At 41.9% G+C, this 19533-nt stretch overlaps 2 protein-coding genes across 2 annotated transcripts; one reads left to right on the forward strand and one right to left on the reverse strand.

Moving 5' to 3' along the window:
* The first annotated feature begins 25 nt into the window (after positions 1-25).
* cnot11 (CCR4-NOT transcription complex, subunit 11) lies at positions 26-6525 on the forward strand. The gene is made up of 7 exons (XM_015002701.2): positions 26-1619; positions 2904-3068; positions 3181-3333; positions 3416-3618; positions 4490-4692; positions 5453-5549; positions 6041-6525. Exons 1-7 carry the CDS (start codon positions 1301-1303, stop codon positions 6236-6238), a joined length of 1338 nt encoding a protein of 445 aa, XP_014858187.1. The 5' UTR covers positions 26-1300; the 3' UTR covers positions 6239-6525.
* A 1488-nt stretch (positions 6526-8013) lies between these two features.
* Positions 8014-18457, reverse strand: lcp1 (lymphocyte cytosolic protein 1 (L-plastin)). The gene is made up of 16 exons (XM_015002697.2): positions 18298-18457; positions 14075-14159; positions 13728-13876; positions 13522-13645; positions 11971-12103; positions 11770-11851; positions 11515-11680; positions 11228-11370; positions 10847-10942; positions 10562-10757; positions 10389-10467; positions 10183-10297; positions 9969-10102; positions 9042-9162; positions 8735-8859; positions 8014-8601 (listed from the first exon to the last, which is right to left on the reverse strand). The coding sequence occupies exons 2-16, from the start codon at positions 14136-14138 to the stop codon at positions 8469-8471; spliced, it is 1860 nt and encodes a 619-aa protein (XP_014858183.1). The 5' UTR covers positions 14139-14159; positions 18298-18457; the 3' UTR covers positions 8014-8468.
* Between the last annotated feature and the right edge of the window lie 1076 nt (positions 18458-19533).

Here is a 19533-nt window from a genome sequence, read left to right on the forward strand (position 1 = left end):
TACCACTTTGGACGCCTGGACGCAGGAAATACTGCAACTTCTTGAACCCTGATCAGTTTATTTTGTAGCTGCATGCCTTTCTTCTGCCTCTGACTCACAACATCCAATCCTACTGCATTGCAAACGTGGCTTTTCCTTTTTTTTTTTTTTTGCCACTCGCAAGTCCATGAAAAAAAAAAACAGAACAGATTTTCTTTTTCATCTCGCTCATGAGCGCTCCGTGAGATCAGCGGCGCCTGGGCTTTCGAAGCCAGGGATGTGTATAATAACTACAGTCTGACTGTGTGTGGCTATGGAATCAGTCAGTCCAGAAAATAGCTGCGAGCTTTCAGGTTTCGAGCATCACAGGAAGAACTTGGCAACAACTTTCATCTCTGTATCCCTGTTTCCATTTCAGGTGAAGCCATTGCCGAGCCGCGCGGCACTCGCAACAAATCAAGCTTCTGATGTGTAATTTTTATTTTTATTTTTATTTGTAAAGTCCTAATGTGGAACTCCACAAAATTTTTTTTATCAATGTATATTTGTTAGTGTCAAAACGTACACCACGGGATAGTATCTTTAAGTTAACTCATCTTCTAGTTTTACAGATCTTATTTTGACAGGGCAAAAAGAGGAAATTGCGTCGCAAGGGCCGCTGGGTAAACTGACATTACCAAACAAAGCGAGATGAATCTGGGGTTCCCGCCTTCTTATTGGTGGTTTAAATTGAATAGTTTTTATAAACCATAACTATTTGTATTTCTTCACCTAATGCGCCTGATGAAAATGGTACTTACAACCTAATTTTCATTTGAAAATAAGTGAAACTCCTTATAATGAAACTACATGTCCCATGATGCAACTCGACGGAAGTGTCCTATCTCAAATTTAAACGGCTAGGTTCTCCAGGAACCAAATTTTAAGGCCGTCAGACGCTTTTTTGACTCACATGTCCGATTCAGTGAGGCATTATTGGTTTTATACGACAAGTTGTAGTCACAGAGTCGTTCATAGTGGTTTTTTTGGGTCGGAATGTTAAGTTTTTGATTGACCTCTCTGTCTGTTTTTAGTTAGCATTACCATGTAAACTATGGTAAGCTATTGCTAGCAGAGCTCAGGATGCTAATGCCGAGTCAATATTTTTATTATGGTGTTTTCTGGACGCACTCAAACATGAATTAACGTTTCTCGACCGAGATACTATTGTATCTTTATTCATTTAGGAATACGTCGTTTAGTTTTTTTTTTTTTTTTTTTTCTTTTTTGAAAAAGGAGCTAACGCTAAAGCAGAACAAAACCGGGTTAGCAGACCACCATAATGACTCTCGCTCCGAAGGAACTGTCCAACCTGCTGAGCATCATCTCGGAGGAGGCTTGCTCCAACACCTTCGAGAACCTCTCAACTCACTTCCACCATTACTTCGGGAAGGCAGAGCACTTCAGGGTAGGCTCGGTGTTGGTCATGCTACTCCAGCAGCCCGACCTGCTACCAAGCTCCCCGCAGCGGCTCACCGCCCTCTACCTGCTCTGGGAGATGTACAGGACCGAGCCGCTGGCTGCCAACCCGTTCGCGGCTGTGTTCGCCCACCTGCTGAACCCCGCGCCGGGAGAGGAGCAGCAGGAGAAGGTGCTGTCAGGTAGGACTCCCGGCGCGATTCATTTTTACTCAAGAGGGACTTTGAATCTAAGGAAATGAAACAAATAAATGACAAGAATAAAGTCTAAGTTACGAGAATTAAGTCACACCTTAATAGAGTCGAAATAATACTAGAATAAACTCATAATATCATAACTTTATTGTGGTAATATTCCTACATTATTCTCTATAAATTATGACTTCATTCTCTTATTACTGCTTTATGCTCGCATAATTTCCACTGGCCTGTCGCGATAACAAATGTTACTGGACGATAAATTGTCCCAGAATTGTGATAAACGGTAATATTGTTGTTTTGAGACTATTTTTCATGTTATATATGGTAATGGCATAATGCAATGCAATAATAATCCATTCTCAAAGATCAATAAATCTTAAATTCTAACGAACATTTACCACTAGAACTGGAAAACATTTAAAATGTCCAAAGTAAATAAATAAAAAGACAAATAAAATTAATTGTTAAAGTCTCTGTAAACAAAATTTTCCTTCAAAATGGTTCTTTGAGACCAAAGCAGCAAACTGGAAACTTTTGTCATCCAGTTTTTGGGGGAAAGAGAAAAACAATAAGTCATGCAAGTGGAGATTATTGAGCTTGTTGTAATTTATCATGCAATTAATTGACCTATGGCTTATTGCAACAGGCCTAAATACAAGTTTATTCTCGTAATATTACGACTTTATTAAGAAAAACTTTAGTGATCCCAAAGGGAAAATAAATGTAAAAAATAATAATTCTCGCAAGTTTTACTTTTTCTTACTGTGGTCCTAATACTCTATCATGGTGGTTTACGCAGAATAGTATGGTTTTAAATCAGAGACTGCGAAAAATCTGATCCATTATGTCGGTCTGAGGATAAATCCAAAGCATTGTAACTAAGGTCTCACAAATAACAGCTAGATAATGATGCTTTCAAACAGCATTATTTCTACGGGATACTGAAGAAAAACTGTTTGTGAAAATAATTTAATATCTTAATCCTTTCTAATAATTTTTACCTGGGGATGTGCACATATAGACACTAGGTGGTGCTCGGGAACCTTTTTTCTTCTTGACAAAAAATGTGCTCTTCTGAATTATTTTGTGTGTGTATGAGAGAGACGCAAAATGGCATTTCTGTATTTGAAAGCCCATTTTATATTTTTATAATTTTGTAGCATCCATGCTTTCCTCTTCAAACGGCTCATACAGTCAGAATTGGGTTTTATCTGTCGTCCATTCAGGTCTTTAACTGAACGCCTTGTGTCCGTTTTGTGTGTCCAGGTTTCCTGCCGCCCATCACCCAGCCAGAGAAGTTCTTCCTGTCCCAGCTGATGCTGGCGCCGCCCAGAGATCTGTTCAAGAAGACGCCCAGACAGGTGTCCTGCATGGACATCACCAACATGCCCCAGTCCATTGACATCAGTGGGCTGCAGCTGGCTTTAGCAGGTCAGTGGACGCCACGTCTTTTTTAGTTTCTTGTCGTAAACGTTGAGTTGAATCCGTGTGTTAGAGGTAAGTTCATGAATTGAGATCCAGTGTGTGTGTCTTTGCGTTGCAGAGCGTCAGTCAGAGCTGCCCACTCAGAGCAAAGCCAGCTTCCCCAGCATCCTGAACGACCCGGACCCAGACTCCTCCAACTCAGGATTCGACAGCTCCGTAGCCAATCAGATCATAGAGTCTCTGGTCACGGGGCCACGCCCGCCGCTGGAGAGTAAGGGTTTGCTTTTTATTCCATGTTCTGCTTTGTAAACAGCACAGGGTCACAAACGGTAACCGGGTCATTCTGGGCTCAGGTCACTTCAGGCCGGAGTTCATCCGGCCCCCGCCGCCTCTCCACGTGTGTGAGGACGAGCTAGCGTGGCTGAACCCCACCGAGCCGGACCACAGCATCCAGTGGGACCGCTCCATGTGTGTGAAGAACAGCACAGGCCTGGAGATCAAACGCATCATGTCCAAGGCCTTTAAGAGCCCACTGTCCGCCCAGCAGCAGTCCCAGGTGGGTCACCGTGAGCTGGACAGACTCATTTAGCTCAGACACAAAGTATCACAGCATCCGTTTTTGTTGTTTTTCTTTTTTTTTTGTTTTTTTTTTTAGGGCCAGGACTTTAACACATTCATTTTGATTAATTCATTGGATAGATTTTAAAATGTTAAAAGTTTTAATGCAATTAATTAAATTTATTTATTTTACATACAAACGTTCAGAGGCAGAACCTTTCTAGTCATGTTTCTGGTACATCCGTAAATCTGTCGCACAAGTGACATCAGCAAACAATAACAACAGATGACCAGTCTGCTTCTAATGGCCCACTGGGGATTCATTTCTGTTTCAAAAAACAAACTGCTGGAATGTGGAAAAGACTATTGTTGTGCTAAAGTATAGCTTTGCCTATCAGCAAAGTTATTCACGCCTAAACTAGCATCTCAATGCTAATGTACCGGCTAGCACAGACGACCCCAATGCTAATGTCAGCAACCACTGTCCAGATTTCTGAAGAAGTTTTATGAATGATCTGTGGTTCCTGAAACACTGGAAAGATAAATGGGTATAAAAAATAGAACCAGTGATCAACAGCTGGATGTTACTACTGGAGGAAACAACAAAGACGACAGGAGGATTTAATCGAAACACCACGATTGTGAAATAGTTTTTTTCATGTTTTTAACATGTAAAAAGTTTTGTGAACATTTGTAATGGAAACACGGCTACTGATATGAGAGTTTTCATCATCATCAATATGGTGTGTTCACTGACCACAAAAACGTGGGCATTTTTAAGTTTTCCAGCTGGACCTTCACCAGCTTGGTTTGTCAGTGCAGCTTTTCAGTCGGGCGCTAACCTGGCCAGCCATTTGTCCTGTGTGCAGCTGCTGGCCGAGCTGGAGAAGGACCCCAAGCTGGTGTACCACATCGGCCTGTCGCCGGCCAAGCTGCCCGACCTGGTGGAGAACAACCCGCTGGTGGCCATTGAGATGCTGCTGAAGCTGATGCAGAGCAGCCAGATCACTGAGTACTTCTCAGTGCTGGTCAACATGGACATGTCGCTGCACTCCATGGAGGTGGTCAACAGGTGGGGCTGGACTGGAGGCTGACTTTCTGTTGGAGCTGAGCTGGATTTATGGAAAAATCACAAGAAGGAAATCTGCAATGAGTTTAAAAAAATCCTTTAGTGAGACATCCGTTCCATGATGTTCGTCCATTCTTCAAGTCTTTATAAGCCTTCAATTCATGCATCTAAAATTAAGCCCTTAAAATGTCTTAAATTGAATTAAAAATATGTAATTTGACCTTGAATATGTTAATCACACGTCTTAAATGTTGTCGTGGCAGGACTGTTTAATCTCTTACTCCATGTAGTTTATCTTTCTGACAGGATTTTTCCGTCAGGCAAAAGTGTGAGATGCACTCAGAAATCTTCATTCCGTTCTCTGATTTGTTTCAGGCTACCGCTAACTAGCTGCTAACATACCCTTGCTAACTAGCTAGCTTTTTTCATCTATCATGGGTAGCGTGTAACTTTATCACCAGTTGGCTGGACGGAGCATCATATGGTCTCAAACCCATATGATGCTACAAGTACTCTGTACAAAAAGAGCTTGACACTAAAATATGTGATTTTTGTTGTGTACATTTCTGCTGTTTCATTCATAATGGTCTTAAAATTTCTTAGAGCCTCAAATTTGAGTTGGAGAAACCTGTAGAAACCCTTTGAACTTTTGATGATTGATTCAACAGATTTGTTTCCTGGTGTGTGAAAACATCGACACTTTGCAGTAAGAAACGGTTGTTTATTATTTGGGGTTGATTGTTCTTCCTCCTCCCTCCATCAGACTGACCACAGCCGTGGACCTGCCTCCAGAGTTTATCCACCTCTACATCTCCAACTGCATCTCCACATGTGAGCAAATCAAGGACAAGTACATGCAGGTGTGTTGATCATCATAAATTATATGTTCAGGTAGAAAATGCCTGTTAGCAGTCGTCCTGGTCAAAGCACAGCAGTAGCATGTAGCCCAACGGAGGGTGTTAGCTTTAGTTGTGGAGACTGATGCACTCCAGTAGAATTATGCTGAGTCTTTTTAACATGTTGACATTTTTGGTTGTAATGTGACATAAAGTGGAAATGCTGTCAAAGTGTGAATACGTCTGAGGCCTAGTCCTCATGTAGATGGACATCTGGGAAAACATATGACACTTTTAGGCCTTTTGGCTTTCCGTAAAACAATGTTGACAGACGGATCTGTTCAGGTTCACCTGGATGAAATTTTTTTCTGAAATCAATCATGCATGTATGATGTAATTATTTTTAAAAGTGATGTGGCAAAGAGATGAGTTTTTAAAAAAGCCTTGGCTACATGTGGACAGGGCCTCGGTCACTGTGTGCCAGTTTTTCCTCATCTATGGTTTGTCTGTTCCAGAATCGGCTGGTCCGATTGGTCTGCGTCTTCCTCCAGTCGCTGATCCGAAACAAGATCATCAACGTCCAGGACCTGTTCATCGAGGTCCAGGCCTTCTGCATCGAGTTCAGCCGCATCCGTGAGGCCGCCGGCCTCTTCCGCCTCCTGAAGACCCTGGACACCGGGGAGAACCCCCCCGAAGCCAAACCGGCCAAATGAAGAGCCGCACAGAGACGCAGCGCCACCTTGAGATGCTGGGAGAACAGCAGCTTCCTGTTAAACAGCCACAGTGAAATCAGCAGCTCCTCACTGTGCTCAGAGTAAATAGTGTAAATATATATATTTTTTAATCCGACGTGAAGTCTTTTGACTCGCATCTCACCATCTCTCCCTGTGTTTTCTCTCTTCCTACAAAAGTAAAAAAAGGGAAAAAAATCTGCTTTTTGTCTCCTGAATTGATTTTATTGCCAACTCTTTAAACTTATCTCAGAACTCGCTTCCTGAAATGATGTCAGAACGGCCTCATATTCTAAACAGTTATAAAAATTAAAAAAAAAGTTGAGAAAGCTGCCGATCTTGTGTCAAATCAGGAACTAGTGACTCATTTAATGTCTGCAGTTAATATGTGCTAAATGCTAAATAAGGTGATGAGTCTAAATTGAATCTGGTCAGAATGATGTCACACATTGAGGTTGGTGGCTCAGGAACACTGATCGTTTGTTTCACTTCCTCCCACAAAGCTGAAATCATATCGTTTCCATGGAGACATGCAGACAGTTCTTTGCAGAATTGCTTTAATTAATTTCAAGTGTGAACAGTCAAAGGTTATAACAGCAGCTCAGTTGGGTTTTAAGTTTAGACTTTGACTAGGCCGCTTCAGAACTCAAATCATAGTTCTGCTGCATAATCTAAGCTGGGTGTGTTTGAGTTAATCTGTGGAGAGGAGGGGAGTTTTTATATTTTGTACACAACTGTGTTTACTTGTAAGTTCACTAACTTGGATAGGAAGAAGCAGCCATTTAATGTGATGAAAATATCAACCATGAACTTTTACGTTAGAGAAGTTAAAAATGGATTTGTGTAGCTGAGTGAAATATTATTGGTCACCAGGTTGGTGCAGCTCAAGGCAGAGCTTGATGACATCCTGAGGAAGTAATTTAATTATTTAAATCAGATTTAGTGAAGCAGGGAGACACTGAAGCCCGATGTAGTCCTTTCTTTCATTGACTTTGGACCTTCCAAAGGTTTTCTGAAAGACTATCACCTTAGCGCCAGTCTTCACTATACTTCACTTGCTAAGGTTGGCAGGAGTCTTAAAGGGCGCCATGAAAAAAACTAATAGGTTCTAAAAATAATTTTCTAATATAAAAAAAAATACACTAATTTAGCGGAATGGCAAAAAATATTAAAGTCTATATTTAACCCTTGTGCGTGTGAGGACTGAGGCAATGATGCAGGTTTTACGTGTGTGGGGTCGATTGGACCCCATTTCTACATACAAGGGTTAAAAATGACACTTTGCTCAGCTGTTTGCTCCTGTTTACCACACATTGCTCCGTTGCTCGCTCTGCTGAGTGAGGTGAGTTTTGTAAGTTACAAAAATGTACAAAACGGCTCAAATTGCCTGGTGCTCAAGGAATAAAAAGATGACAGAAACAGAGGTACAGTAAAGATGATGTAATCTTTTGTCTTAGTTATTTAGCAGAATGTGGTGTAGCAGCTGTGCTAGCTAGCAAACACGGAGCTAATCCAGCTAGTTTGTCTCGATTGTTTTCATTCTTTCACTCAAACTCAACTTTTTCTAGGTGAGAATTTACTCCATGCATATCTTTTTAAACGTTTTGTTTTTCTCAGTATCTGGTTAATATTCTGTCCATTAACACGTAACCATAGTAACAATTAACTTTCCTGGAATGACCTGGACCATGTTGGACCAGAACCCTGTGAGGTTTCAGTTCTTTACGTCAGGATAAGTCAATGAAACGCCACCAACGTTATAATAAAAACAATCTCTTTATTTATTGTAGACTTGGAATGAACAGAAGGCTAATCCATTCACATTTACAGAGCATTATGGCTTTGTTACTAGAAATTAGATTTAGTGGGATGAAATGGAAGCAGAAATTCTTCATGACATGGCATCTAAAGCTGACAATTCAGATCAACTGGACCCAAACACAAATAAATAATACTGTGTTTTAATATGAAGCCTCTAATTTATGTTGGGGATTAGCTGATCAGTCACTGGGACGGGTTGGATTATTGTTTAACTGTTTGTACTGTACAGGTGCTTTATGTTTTTAAGATATTGTCCGAGTTTAAAATGGTGTAACAAACTGGTTTTGTAAAGTTTCACAACCTCCTTGCTTAAAGAAGAAAAGATGAGTGCTGCTCCTCCCCTTCGCTCTCAGGTTCACCAGGCAAACGGCAAAGGCTTCGTCCGGTGTCTTTAGGCTCTCCTCATGCCACGTGCCATCAGGCAGGCGAACACCGTCATCACCATCTTAGGTTTGACCTCCACCAGGTCCTCGGGCAGCGCGTACACCCGGGCGCCGATCTTCCTGGCCATGGAGATGGCGTACCTGATGACACAGTGTTACAGCTCAGGTTAGGTGAAACACAGGAACCAATCTAGACCCGACTCTTGAGTCTTCTGGAGCTGTTTCCTGATCTAAATCTGCTCAAATATCTTAAGTGCGAAACTCGTGTTCATACTTTGCGTTGTTGAGTTTCTCCTCCTCTGTGAGGTCTTCGGTCTTCAGCAGGTCGTATCGGATCGATCCGGGCTGGATGGCGTCGATCAGATCCAGAACCGGCATACTGCTGCTAATAGACATGTCCTGCACACACACAGAGGCATCATCTGAGGTTGTTCAATGGAAATGTTCAACCTCTAAAGCGTTTATGTGGTGAACAGCGCCACCATCTATTATAATACGTAAAAGGAAACTTGATCTTCATGGTACAGCATCATATTACCCAGAATTCCTGACCTAAAGGATGACTTGTTTGGGTGATTTACCTTGAAGCTTGAGATCGTGCCTTTTCCAGCCTCTGTGAGTGTTCCATTGACCCAGGATACGATGGTGTCATCTATAACCTTCTGTCCGTCACCCAGATCCTCCAGGATGTTCAGGGTGTACCTGAGGAAGAGACGGATGAAGGTGTGATGCAACAACCAGTGGAAAGATGGCACCCCAAGTTAAAGATGTGTAAAAAGCTTTCAGGTACATTCATATTTTCTTGCAGTACCGATGATCCCACAAATCAAACCCTCATTCTGTGGATTAGAAATCATTGTTGCAACAAAAACACAGGTGGCACAAATATTGATACCAATGTTGTCAATAGTTTGTTCCACTTCTTTTTAAAAACAGGACAGCAATGGGTCTCCTACAACGCTCTTAAGGTCTCTCTAGATAAGCTAGTCCTGGGTCCTCTCTTTAAGTTTTAGGACTGATTTGGCCTTGGAAGAAGGCAGATTTCCTGTCTGGTGAAGCATTTTCCTAGTTATCTTGCCATGGACTTCCACATTGTATCCTGTTGTAAAACCAGTTTTTGGCAGAATCCCACTGAATTTACTGGTGTTTCATAGAGTTTATTATACCATCCATTATAATAAGGATCCCATGGCCTGTGGAAGGCAGACAAGCCTACAGCCCTGGGCATAAACTTCATATACAGCGTGCTGTTTTGATGAACCTTGCGTGTACCAAGATAAGTGTCCTGAGGCTAAAAGAAATCTCCATGAAACGTCCAAGAGTAATGGAATATTCAAGCAATAGCAATAAAAGCTAAAATTACTTCAGGAAGATCAAGCTATTAATATTTAGGTTGGATTTTCTCAATATGGCATTGGTCTTCAATAAGTCCCATGGATCTGGACACTCAGATGGAAAATATCTTCCCTAAAGGAACGTGTTAGAAGAAACCTGGAATGAGAGGTTACCTCCTCATGAGCTGCCAGAGCAGAGCGAGGGTGAGGGTTCGGTTTCCTGCGTTCAGGTCCTGACCCGCGATGCCAACCAGAGAGAATTTGGCCTCCTTTTTGCCCAGTTCCACTGCATAGTTACAGTTCTCCAGCTGGAAACCAGAACAGCAGATGGTTAGTTCAAGTCCAAGGACAGAGAGAAAGTCTTCAAGTCAGAAGTTTCCTGTTGTACCTTCTTCATGTTGCTGCCCAGTTTAGAGTAGGGAGGCTTATTGACTCTGTCCCAGTCTACTGGTACTTTGATCTTCTCATACAGCTGGAAGATGACGAGGGCATCATCAATGTCGCTGTAACACACACACACAAACACACACATTGTCCATTAGTCTCTGTGGTTATCAGCAGGCTACAGGTGGATGCCTAACAGAGCTTTCTTACGCGTAGAGATGGTTGACACGAGGGTTGACACCAAGAGAGTTCATCCAGTTCCTGAAGGTTCGCTCCTCCCTAGTTTCACCTACAGGCAAAAACTGATCAAACTTCCCCCAAAACGAACCTGCACAGTAAGAAACGACAGAGGAGACCCGGGTCTTTGGAAGATGTAGACGAACCTTCGATGGAGCTCCAGTCGATGTCCTGGTTCTCTGGCTTCTTCAGAGCTGGGTACTTATTGAACAGATTGGCAACAAAAGCCAAGTTGAGCTTGGGGTTGCCGCGGACGACGTCGGCGGGCATGACGAACTGCCTGCAGCCAAGCTTGTCGGCCTGGTCCAGCATGCATTCAGCCCTCTTCAGGTCCTCTTTCTCCTGCAGAGACGTGAATGAAAGTCTGGGGCGTCAGGAAGGCGGGACTTCTCTCCGGAACAAACGATTCTGATTGGCTGATAAAATCTCACCCTGATTCCTGACATGTCGATGGCGATGGGAGGAACTCCATCCTCGTCTCCTTTGGGTGCCACCTGGTTCAGGATGTTGTAGTACGCCTTGGAGTCCTGCAATAAACCCGATTGAAGAAGTTAACCCAGGCTCAACAACAACTTCAAGCTAGCTTATTTAGCTTTTAACAGACGGCTTGTATGACCCATTTATAACTGATACCGAACAGGAGTAATTTTCCTTCCACTTACGGTAGAGGCACTACTTTGTGTCAATTTATCACATAAAATCCAGTGAAGTTGTGATTGTGGGGTAACAAAATGGAAGAAATTTCATAAACACTTTTGCTAGCGAGTGTGTATGTGTGTATGTGTGCTTGGAGCAGATGTTTTTGTTGTCACCTTGATGTCGGAGCTGAAGTTGTTGATCTTTCCACAGCCGGCTTCCTCCAGGTGGTAGTTGGCCCAACGCAGCAGCAGCTCCTCTGGGGAAAGCTTCATGAGGTCCTCCAGACTCTCACCATCCCGCAGCAGAGCGATCAGTGCTGCACAGACCAGTAAAACCATTACAATGATACCTCAGACTTTCCTGTCTCCTATGCTGAAGACTTAGAAGTCTGCAGTATGTTTGGGTGCTTTTCTGTCACAAATTTCATGAGTTTAAATCTCGGCTTTATCCGAACACCCACCTTCGTTTCTGCTGATCTCGATGTCGGCGAACAGGCCGATCTTGATGACCTGCCACAGCAGACCCAGGACCAGGTGCTGCCTGCCCTCCTTCAGGTCCTCAGCCCCGATGTTCACCACGTGGCAACCGATGGCTGACGCAGAGTTCAGAGCCAGGTTCAGATTCTCCTGTTAGAGCCAAACGCGCAACAAGCCTATTTAGCGGCCATGCAGACGACCTGCAGGAATGTTAGAGTTTGCAATTGTAGGTGTCTCACCTGGATGGTGAATGGGGTGAGCTTTTTCTTGTTGATGGTTCTCTCGTCGATGGTGTCTGGGACGGACAGGTTGATCATTTTGCTAACAGGAGAGATGGAGCAGATTTAGGCCAATAAACACGGTTGCGATCGCATCTTTTTAACCCATTTCTGACCCAACAACCTGAGAGAAGTGAAGGCAATTGAAAGTATGGAAGTTACCAGAGGACGATTCCGTCTCCCATGGCGGTGAACAGGTCGTTGTTGTCGGGATCCATCGGAATAACGTGCTTACAGTCCGGATCCTTCTCCAGAGCTTTGTTGATCCAGTTCACAAAGGCCACCTTCTCCTCCTCTGTGGACCAAACAAATCACACCTCATCAGATCCCAGGTCATCACAGTATCAAAACACTCAGCAACACATTCACACACATTCAACTAGGCATTAATTTAAAAAAAAAATTCAATCAATTTGATCATCTGTTGGAGTCTGATTTGATGCAGACCTGGTAGAATGTGTAAAAACGCTGAAAATAAATCGACCTCTTTTGCATTCCTCTTTGAAAATCCAAGTTGAGTTTTTTTATTGAGTGGGAGAAAAAATTAATAGTTTTTAGTTGTGCAACAACATGGTGTAGTTTGTAGTGTACACTGTGTGAACCTGTGCCTAGAGTACACCGTAAAACATTAGAACAGCATTCTGTTGTGGACTAACTTATGCTGTGTAAGTCAAATAAATCGTGAGTTTTAGATTTTGAATTGAAATGTGTGAGTTTGTGAAAGATAACTTACAGTAGCTAGTTTTGTTAACTTTTTGGTAATTTTGTCATTTCTCTAAGTATTAAGCAAGGGAGGGTTTTTAAGTTAGCACTTAAATGAAAGGAGGAGGTGGGAGTGGGAACTACTTTTTAGGGTATTTAGCGGCAGGTTTTAGTATCTTGTGCTGCACTCTGAGTGAGATGCTCTTTTTTTGTTTGAATTTTTTTCTGGCATTAGTGGCCTGTATCTGACAGTAATCCGACAGGAAGGGGGCAGAGAGAAGGAGGGAAACTGACGTCCGGCGAAGGAACCGAGACCGGAAGTTAAATTCAGGATAACCCACGTCCAGGAATTTAGCCCGCGCTAAGCACTGCGCTAGCGCCACGCGACGCTTCGACTCTTGCGTATTTTCTCGGTGAACTGCACTACCTGTCTTTTTTAAAGACAGGAAGAGGGGAGACATGACCAGTGCCGCGTCCAGGTCTGTAGCGGCACGCGCTCCAAGAACCCCGCCACGCGACGACACGCCCTTCTGTTTCTTAAGGTAAATATTAATTTTAAACCGTCCGCTTGCATTGTTTGAGGACAATGTTTTCTCAAATTGTTTGAGTCCTGTTCAAACTGAATGCTTTGATGTGATGTTTAATAAAATGCAGTCAGATATGTTCATGGAAACTGAATCAAGAATTTAATTGAAAATATTTTAACTTGATAGTGTGAGTGAAAACACAAACTGGTGCTTGTTCAGCTTGGTGAGGACAATTTTGCATCTTGTAGAATAATTGTTTGGTTTCAATGACGGTTTTATACTAAAACAAACAACACAATTGAATATTGATGAGCTATCAGAACTTAAAGAACAACGTTTAGACAAATTGTCTCTTGTTGTTCAATTAACTTGATGGTATTCAAATTCTGAGTTAAAAGCAAAACAGTTTTCTTGTTGATTTTGCATTTTCAAGGCAGAAGGTGAACCTCCATTTTCAAGTTAAGCCGCCTTCAGCTGTTTTCACCTGAGTATGAATGCTGCGTGCCGGACTGCTCCGACGTTCCTGCCACGTTACAGATTCCTTCCTTCTTGTTGATGGCTTTCCTGAAGGTCTTGGCCACCTCGCTGCTCTTCAGACCGTGCACCATCTGGACCAAGGGAACAGAACAGGAGAAATGAGCTGACTGGACACTCGTCGACTGAAGCGACGTCTCCGTTGACCCAGCTGACCTCGGTGAACTCCTCGAAGGTGAGTCTGTCGCTGGTTTTGGTCAGCTCCTGGACCATCTCCCGGATCTTGTATCCGGGCAGAGCCAGGTTGGCGGCCCTGAACAACTCGTTGAGCTCATCTTTGCTGATGAACCCGTTGCCGTCCACGTCTGACGGAGAGACGAGAAGGACTCTAAGTGTGGTGTTTTGTATATTTTACAATCTACGATCTGTTCTTAAAACCGAAGCAGTTAAAGTTTAGAACAATCAGACAGAGGGCCTTGTTGAGAAAACCAGCAGCAGTTCCTCATTCATCCTTCCTCTATTAAAAACACAAGAGGAAATGACAACAAAGACGATTCTCTTACCAATTTTGGCGAAAGCTTCTTTGAGTTCCTCCAGCTCCTCGGCAGAGATCTTTGTGGCGGCCATGTTGGCAACTGGACCCTAAAACTGACCCAAGAAGAGACGAAACGTTTCCATAAGGCGGAGGTGTCTTTCAGGCCAGAAGCAATATGATCAGATCTTCTAATTTAGTGATGTGATGTAAAGCCTTCATAGTTCTCACTTTTGCCACTCTGAAACTTCCCCCTGCTGCAGCACTTCCTGTCTGAAAAACAACCACTTCTTTATATCTCCTTGCTGTGCAGACAGCAAGATCTGCATGGTAACCTATGAGTTCCTACTGGACAGACGAACTGTGATCTTCCCCTAAACGGGTCACTTTAGAAGAACCCTCATTTATGTGGCGGATTGAGATGTTTTTTGTTTTTTAATAACACAACCTTTCAGTCTTCAGTGAGAAACAAGAGCACTCAAAAACCACATAACTATTACTGCTAAAAAGGTTTTAGCAAAAACGTTCACAATTTACTGTCAGAATAATAATTTGCTTGGTCACTGCAGGGTTTTACAGCCGTGTTTCTTAAACTATGGTTCAAGTAGCACCCGCACTACTTGTGTTGGCTTTTTGTGATACTCAGAAATTTTTTTTTTTTTTAGAATCCTGTTAAAAGGTAAATATGAAATAAATTAGCTGTAACTTAAAGCAAAAACAGTGAAACGACGCCTTTTGTTTTTAAGAAAGTCAAAGGGTAACACAAACTGAAGCAGATGAACCCAGAGAGTCGGTTGCAGCTAATGCTACGTCATATTAGCTAACTGGGATTAGCCATGTTAGCTAAACACTAAAGAAGCAAGCTAAGAAATATAAGTTATGCATTTATTGATGACATTAAAACTATGAGTAGTGCAAAAACAAAAAGTTTTATCCAGCAGATAATAATCATTAGCAGATAATAAGCTAATAATTCCTACTTCAGGAAGTCTTTCTGTTTCTTTCTTCATTTTTTACCTGAATATATTTTTAATATTTTGTAATCAAATAAAACCTGAGGTTAGCAAAAAGACTTTCAGACTTTCAAAAAGAAGGTTTGAATCCTGACGGCAGCAGATGGTGCTGACGTCTTTTCAGCCGGTCAAAGATGCAGATGTTACAGTCCTGGCCAGTGAAAGAAAGACATGCATGCTGAGTTTGCGAGCTTCGATCTGCAACAGGCACTGGAACAAAACCATGTTGCTGCAGAGAAGTGGAATAGCTGACATTAATTAGTTTTTTCTGGTTGAACTCATCTTCTACATCAACGTGTCTGAGTTTCAGTAAGGATTTTATTCAGTCACCAGCTGTGAGTTGGCTAACGATTATTAGCTAATTCAAGAAAGAAGCCATCTTGAGGCCATAGAAGAGTGGCTAAAAGATCAGACAGGGAAATGAACATTTTGTTTATTGTGGCGAAGGACGAATTCCTATTTATTTCGCCACGGAACAGATAAACCCACATTTCTCACTCAAACGAAACCATTCATAAAGTTCATAAAGGTATTTTTGTTTCTCTAGAAAACAGAAAAGGTCAGCCCAGTGACATTTCATCTGCTTTAGCGATGATCATATGACATGAAGGACATTTTATTTTAGGGTGTGATGATTCACCCCGAACGCGTCGGCGTGTTCGCAGATCCTTTTTTGGCAGTTTGCAGGACATTTTAAACCACAAAAGAATCAACTTCGAGCTCGTTAGGCGTCAGTGATTTAACTTCCTGCTCCTCTGCAGTGAAGGACGAGCTTGATGATGAAACAATTAAAAAAAAAAAAGACGGTGAAATATTAAATTACTTCACCCTTGAAGGTGTTGCTCATATTTTAATTCTCAGTTAAGCCGTTCTTTAGAGACGTAGCTGAACTGCTGTTGCACTGAAACTAGCTACACACACAGTCACCGGACTGACCTAAATGTTTGGAGTTTGTGTTCATGAACGCCTCATTTATTCAGACTATCGACGCCCACTGAGGACAGAAACCTGTTTGTCAAGACAACAAGTTTCAGGCAGAGAACCGGGTCTTATTCTCTTCAGCAGTTTATTGAAACCCAGAGAGCTGCTGAGCTTTCCTTTGGACCGATGACGGCTTGGATGGTTCACACAAACAGAACTGATTTTAGATCAGTAAGAGGAAGTGCTTCTATCTGTTGAAACGATATCCTGTTAAAACATCGCTGTCAGAGAAGCTGCTGTTGACTTTATTGTATTGTAAGAGACATTATAGTGTATAACATGAGTTAGCAAGATGCTAAAATGACAAAACAAAGAGAACTAGTCATTATAGGATTACAAATATGGTGAAGTCCAGTTGCTTTTTAGTCACGTGCTTTCCGGTGCAGTCTGAGTTTGTGCACAGGTAGATGTTTAAGTAAAAGAAAAGTAAATGATATAAAATGAGATGTCGAGTCAGTGAAAACGGGGAAGTTGTTTCTTGCAGTGGACAGCAGATTGGAAGCAGAAATGAAACTTGACTCTGCCGAACTGCAAACCTGACCAGTTTTTCTGCCGTTTTCTCACTGACTTTTAATGTGTTGCCAAAACGGTAGACGACTGCCTGACATTTAAAGTGTGAGATTTGTTACCAATTATGGCTTCTCTGCCGTTTATCTCCCGTTTTTACATGCAGCGCAGCCTGTACAGATTTCTATCAGCTCTTAAAAGCATCTGCTCACATTGCTTCTTAAAACTTCCTTCCTGTGTTGCTAAGAATCGTAGTTATTCTGCAGAGCTTCTCTGCCATTCTGCAGGAAATTCACACCTTTTGTTTTTTTATGTTCTCACCTTTATGTTAAAAAACATATTCCTGCTGCATCTCCTCTCTCTGCATGCAAAACCCCAAACATGAGCATGTTATGTTATAATCAGAAGTTTGTTTGGCTATTTCTGCTGAAGACAGTTTTTCATGAAGTCAGAAACGTAAAAGGTTAAAGTTTATCTCAGGAGGCGTGTCCCGTGTTTTGAATTTTCTATATTTAATAACAGTTTGATGCTAAAACACTAACAGGTTGCAGGAGCTCAGATTTTGGATCTATACAGTTAGTTTGCATGTTCACAGGAGGTAGATGTTACTTCAAATCAGGCATTTACTTATTTTGACGTTGGTCCTCGTCTCCAAGAATATTTGACTCAAGACACAAACGTTTTTCCGTGAAACTGAATAAAAAGTGACTAATAACACTCCTTTAGATCAACATTACAATAAAATAACACCCACATTGTTTGGACGACCTCTTCGATTGAGACGATTGTGCTTTTAAATAATTTTTCAATTATTGGTTTTGTTTTTTTAAAGGAGCAGGCAGCAGGGGGAGCTAACATTTGTAAACTCCACTGATGTACCACAGAAGAAGAAAACATAAGTCTCAAATGAGATGTCTCTTGAGTTTTAGGTGAATTTTTATTTTATTTATTTCAAACAAATGTGACTTTTCAGAGTCTGTTTTGTGTCTACGTGACGCCTCTCCTGCCTCAGACCGCAGCTAACACTTTGCACTTTTTTATTTCTTTAACCTGCTTCCTGTCTGCCATCTTAACATGTCAGTGAAAATGCAAGAAAGGGGAAAATGACTTCCATCTTCACCCTTTTTTGCACCGTTTTTTGCAGAAAAAAATAAATATTTGAATCTGCATGTTAGCCATCAGCAGAGGTTCAGTGTGCAGAAAACTGCATGGATTACAGCAGAGCAGCTCGCAGACCCGTGTCACACACGTGTTTACGCATCCCTGGGTCAGGTCATCTTATAAGAAAAAAGGCTTATTAGTCATAAATAAAATGCCGAGGTTTCTTGTAGGCCCACAATGCCTCAGAAAGTTTTTTCTTTATTTTTTCAGTTGATGTGAGGCTAACCACAAACTTCCTTTCCTGCTAACTGCAGCGCTTCAAGCTGCTCCTTCCTCTCGTCTTAGACCTCCATCTGCCCTCGTCTTCTTACTTGTACATGAGCAGCTGCTGAATCATTTAATACGATTTAGTCGCTGAGCAGTTTTCCAGTGCATCTTGTTGTGCATGAGAGCAGTTTCTTCAAAAATATTAAAGCAAAAATAACTAATTGTGTAGAAAGTCGGGGTAAGGATTACAGAAAGTCACAGAGACTCTAGTTTCCCCCTTGTTTGCCTTTTCATCAGAGGAGTTACTTCCTCTAAATTCACCTGATACCTGAGCAGACGCACAAACGGATGCGAGGCGAACCTGATCCAACCTCCGCCGCCTTACCTGAGAGACGAGGCGAGGGGGTTGGAAGGTGAAGCGGGTGCTTTTTTTCTGTCCGTCCGTCCGGCTGCTGTTGCTGCTCACCGCTCGACAGGCAGCGCTCTGAATCGGCTCGGTCTGAAGGGGCCTCGACTCATCTATTCAAATCTACGAGGAAGGAAGTGACATGTGGCACTTTAGAAACAGGAATCAAAGAGCTTTTGTCTTTATATGGCAATGCGCGCGGGCTTGCGAGTTCAGGTGACCTCCGCAGTCGGTTTCGTGGGGCTCTGGTGACAACATCTCACTGCTGGTCCATGTCTGAAAAGTAGAACGTTGTGTAAAAAACGGCGTAGGCCTGTCGCAATAAATCATAGAATCGTGATAAATTAAAATGAACTCGATTATTTTCATTTGCACGATTTATCGTTTTTCTTTTTTCTCTTTTTCTACCAAAAACTGGATGATAAAAGTCTTCAGTCTGGTGTTTTGGTCTCATTTTTTGAAGGACAGTTTTGTTTACAGAGACTCCATAATTCATTTAATTTGTTGTTCCTGTTTTATTTGGGATATTTACAATATTTTCCAGTGTTAAGTTTTCATTAGAATTTAACATTCTGTGATCTTTGATAATGTGTTCTTGCATTATTATGCCTTTACCTTTTATTACTTGAAAATGGTCTCAAAAACAATATTATCGTTTATTGCGATAACTTCTCTTACAATTTATTGTCCAGCAGAATTCATCATGACTGGCCGAGTAGAAGGTGGAATATTTCTTGCCTGTCATTTCAGAAAGGGAAATGGTTGTTTTATAGAGATTCATAACACACAGAGTAAAATAGATCAAGCTTTTTTTATTATTATTTTTAATGATTATGGCTTACAGGTCAATAAATCCCAAACTTTCAGTGTCTCAAAAACCTAAAACGTCACATTTGATCAATGAAAACCGATGTCTTGAGGAAAAATGTCAGCCTTCTGAAAGGTTTGTACATTTCTCTGCTCTCAGTGCCAGGCTGGAGCTTCTTTTTGCAGGATTTGCTGCATCAGTGCGGCGTGGAGGGGACCAGGTGTAATGAAGCCCAGGTTGCTTTGATAGATTGTCTTAGTGAATTTTGGGTTTTCATTACCCTCAAGTCATACAAGATATGCATGCCTGGAATAAATCATTCTGCATTATTTCCATTACAAATGTGCACAAAACTTTGTCGATATTTCGCTAAAGTCTCAATTGCAGAGTTTGCATTGAATAAGAAA

Source organism: Poecilia mexicana, unplaced genomic scaffold (genome assembly GCF_051168715.1).
Source record: "Poecilia mexicana isolate PSO_F unplaced genomic scaffold, ASM5116871v1 scaffold_2, whole genome shotgun sequence".
Taxonomy (NCBI): domain Eukaryota; kingdom Metazoa; phylum Chordata; class Actinopteri; order Cyprinodontiformes; family Poeciliidae; genus Poecilia; species Poecilia mexicana.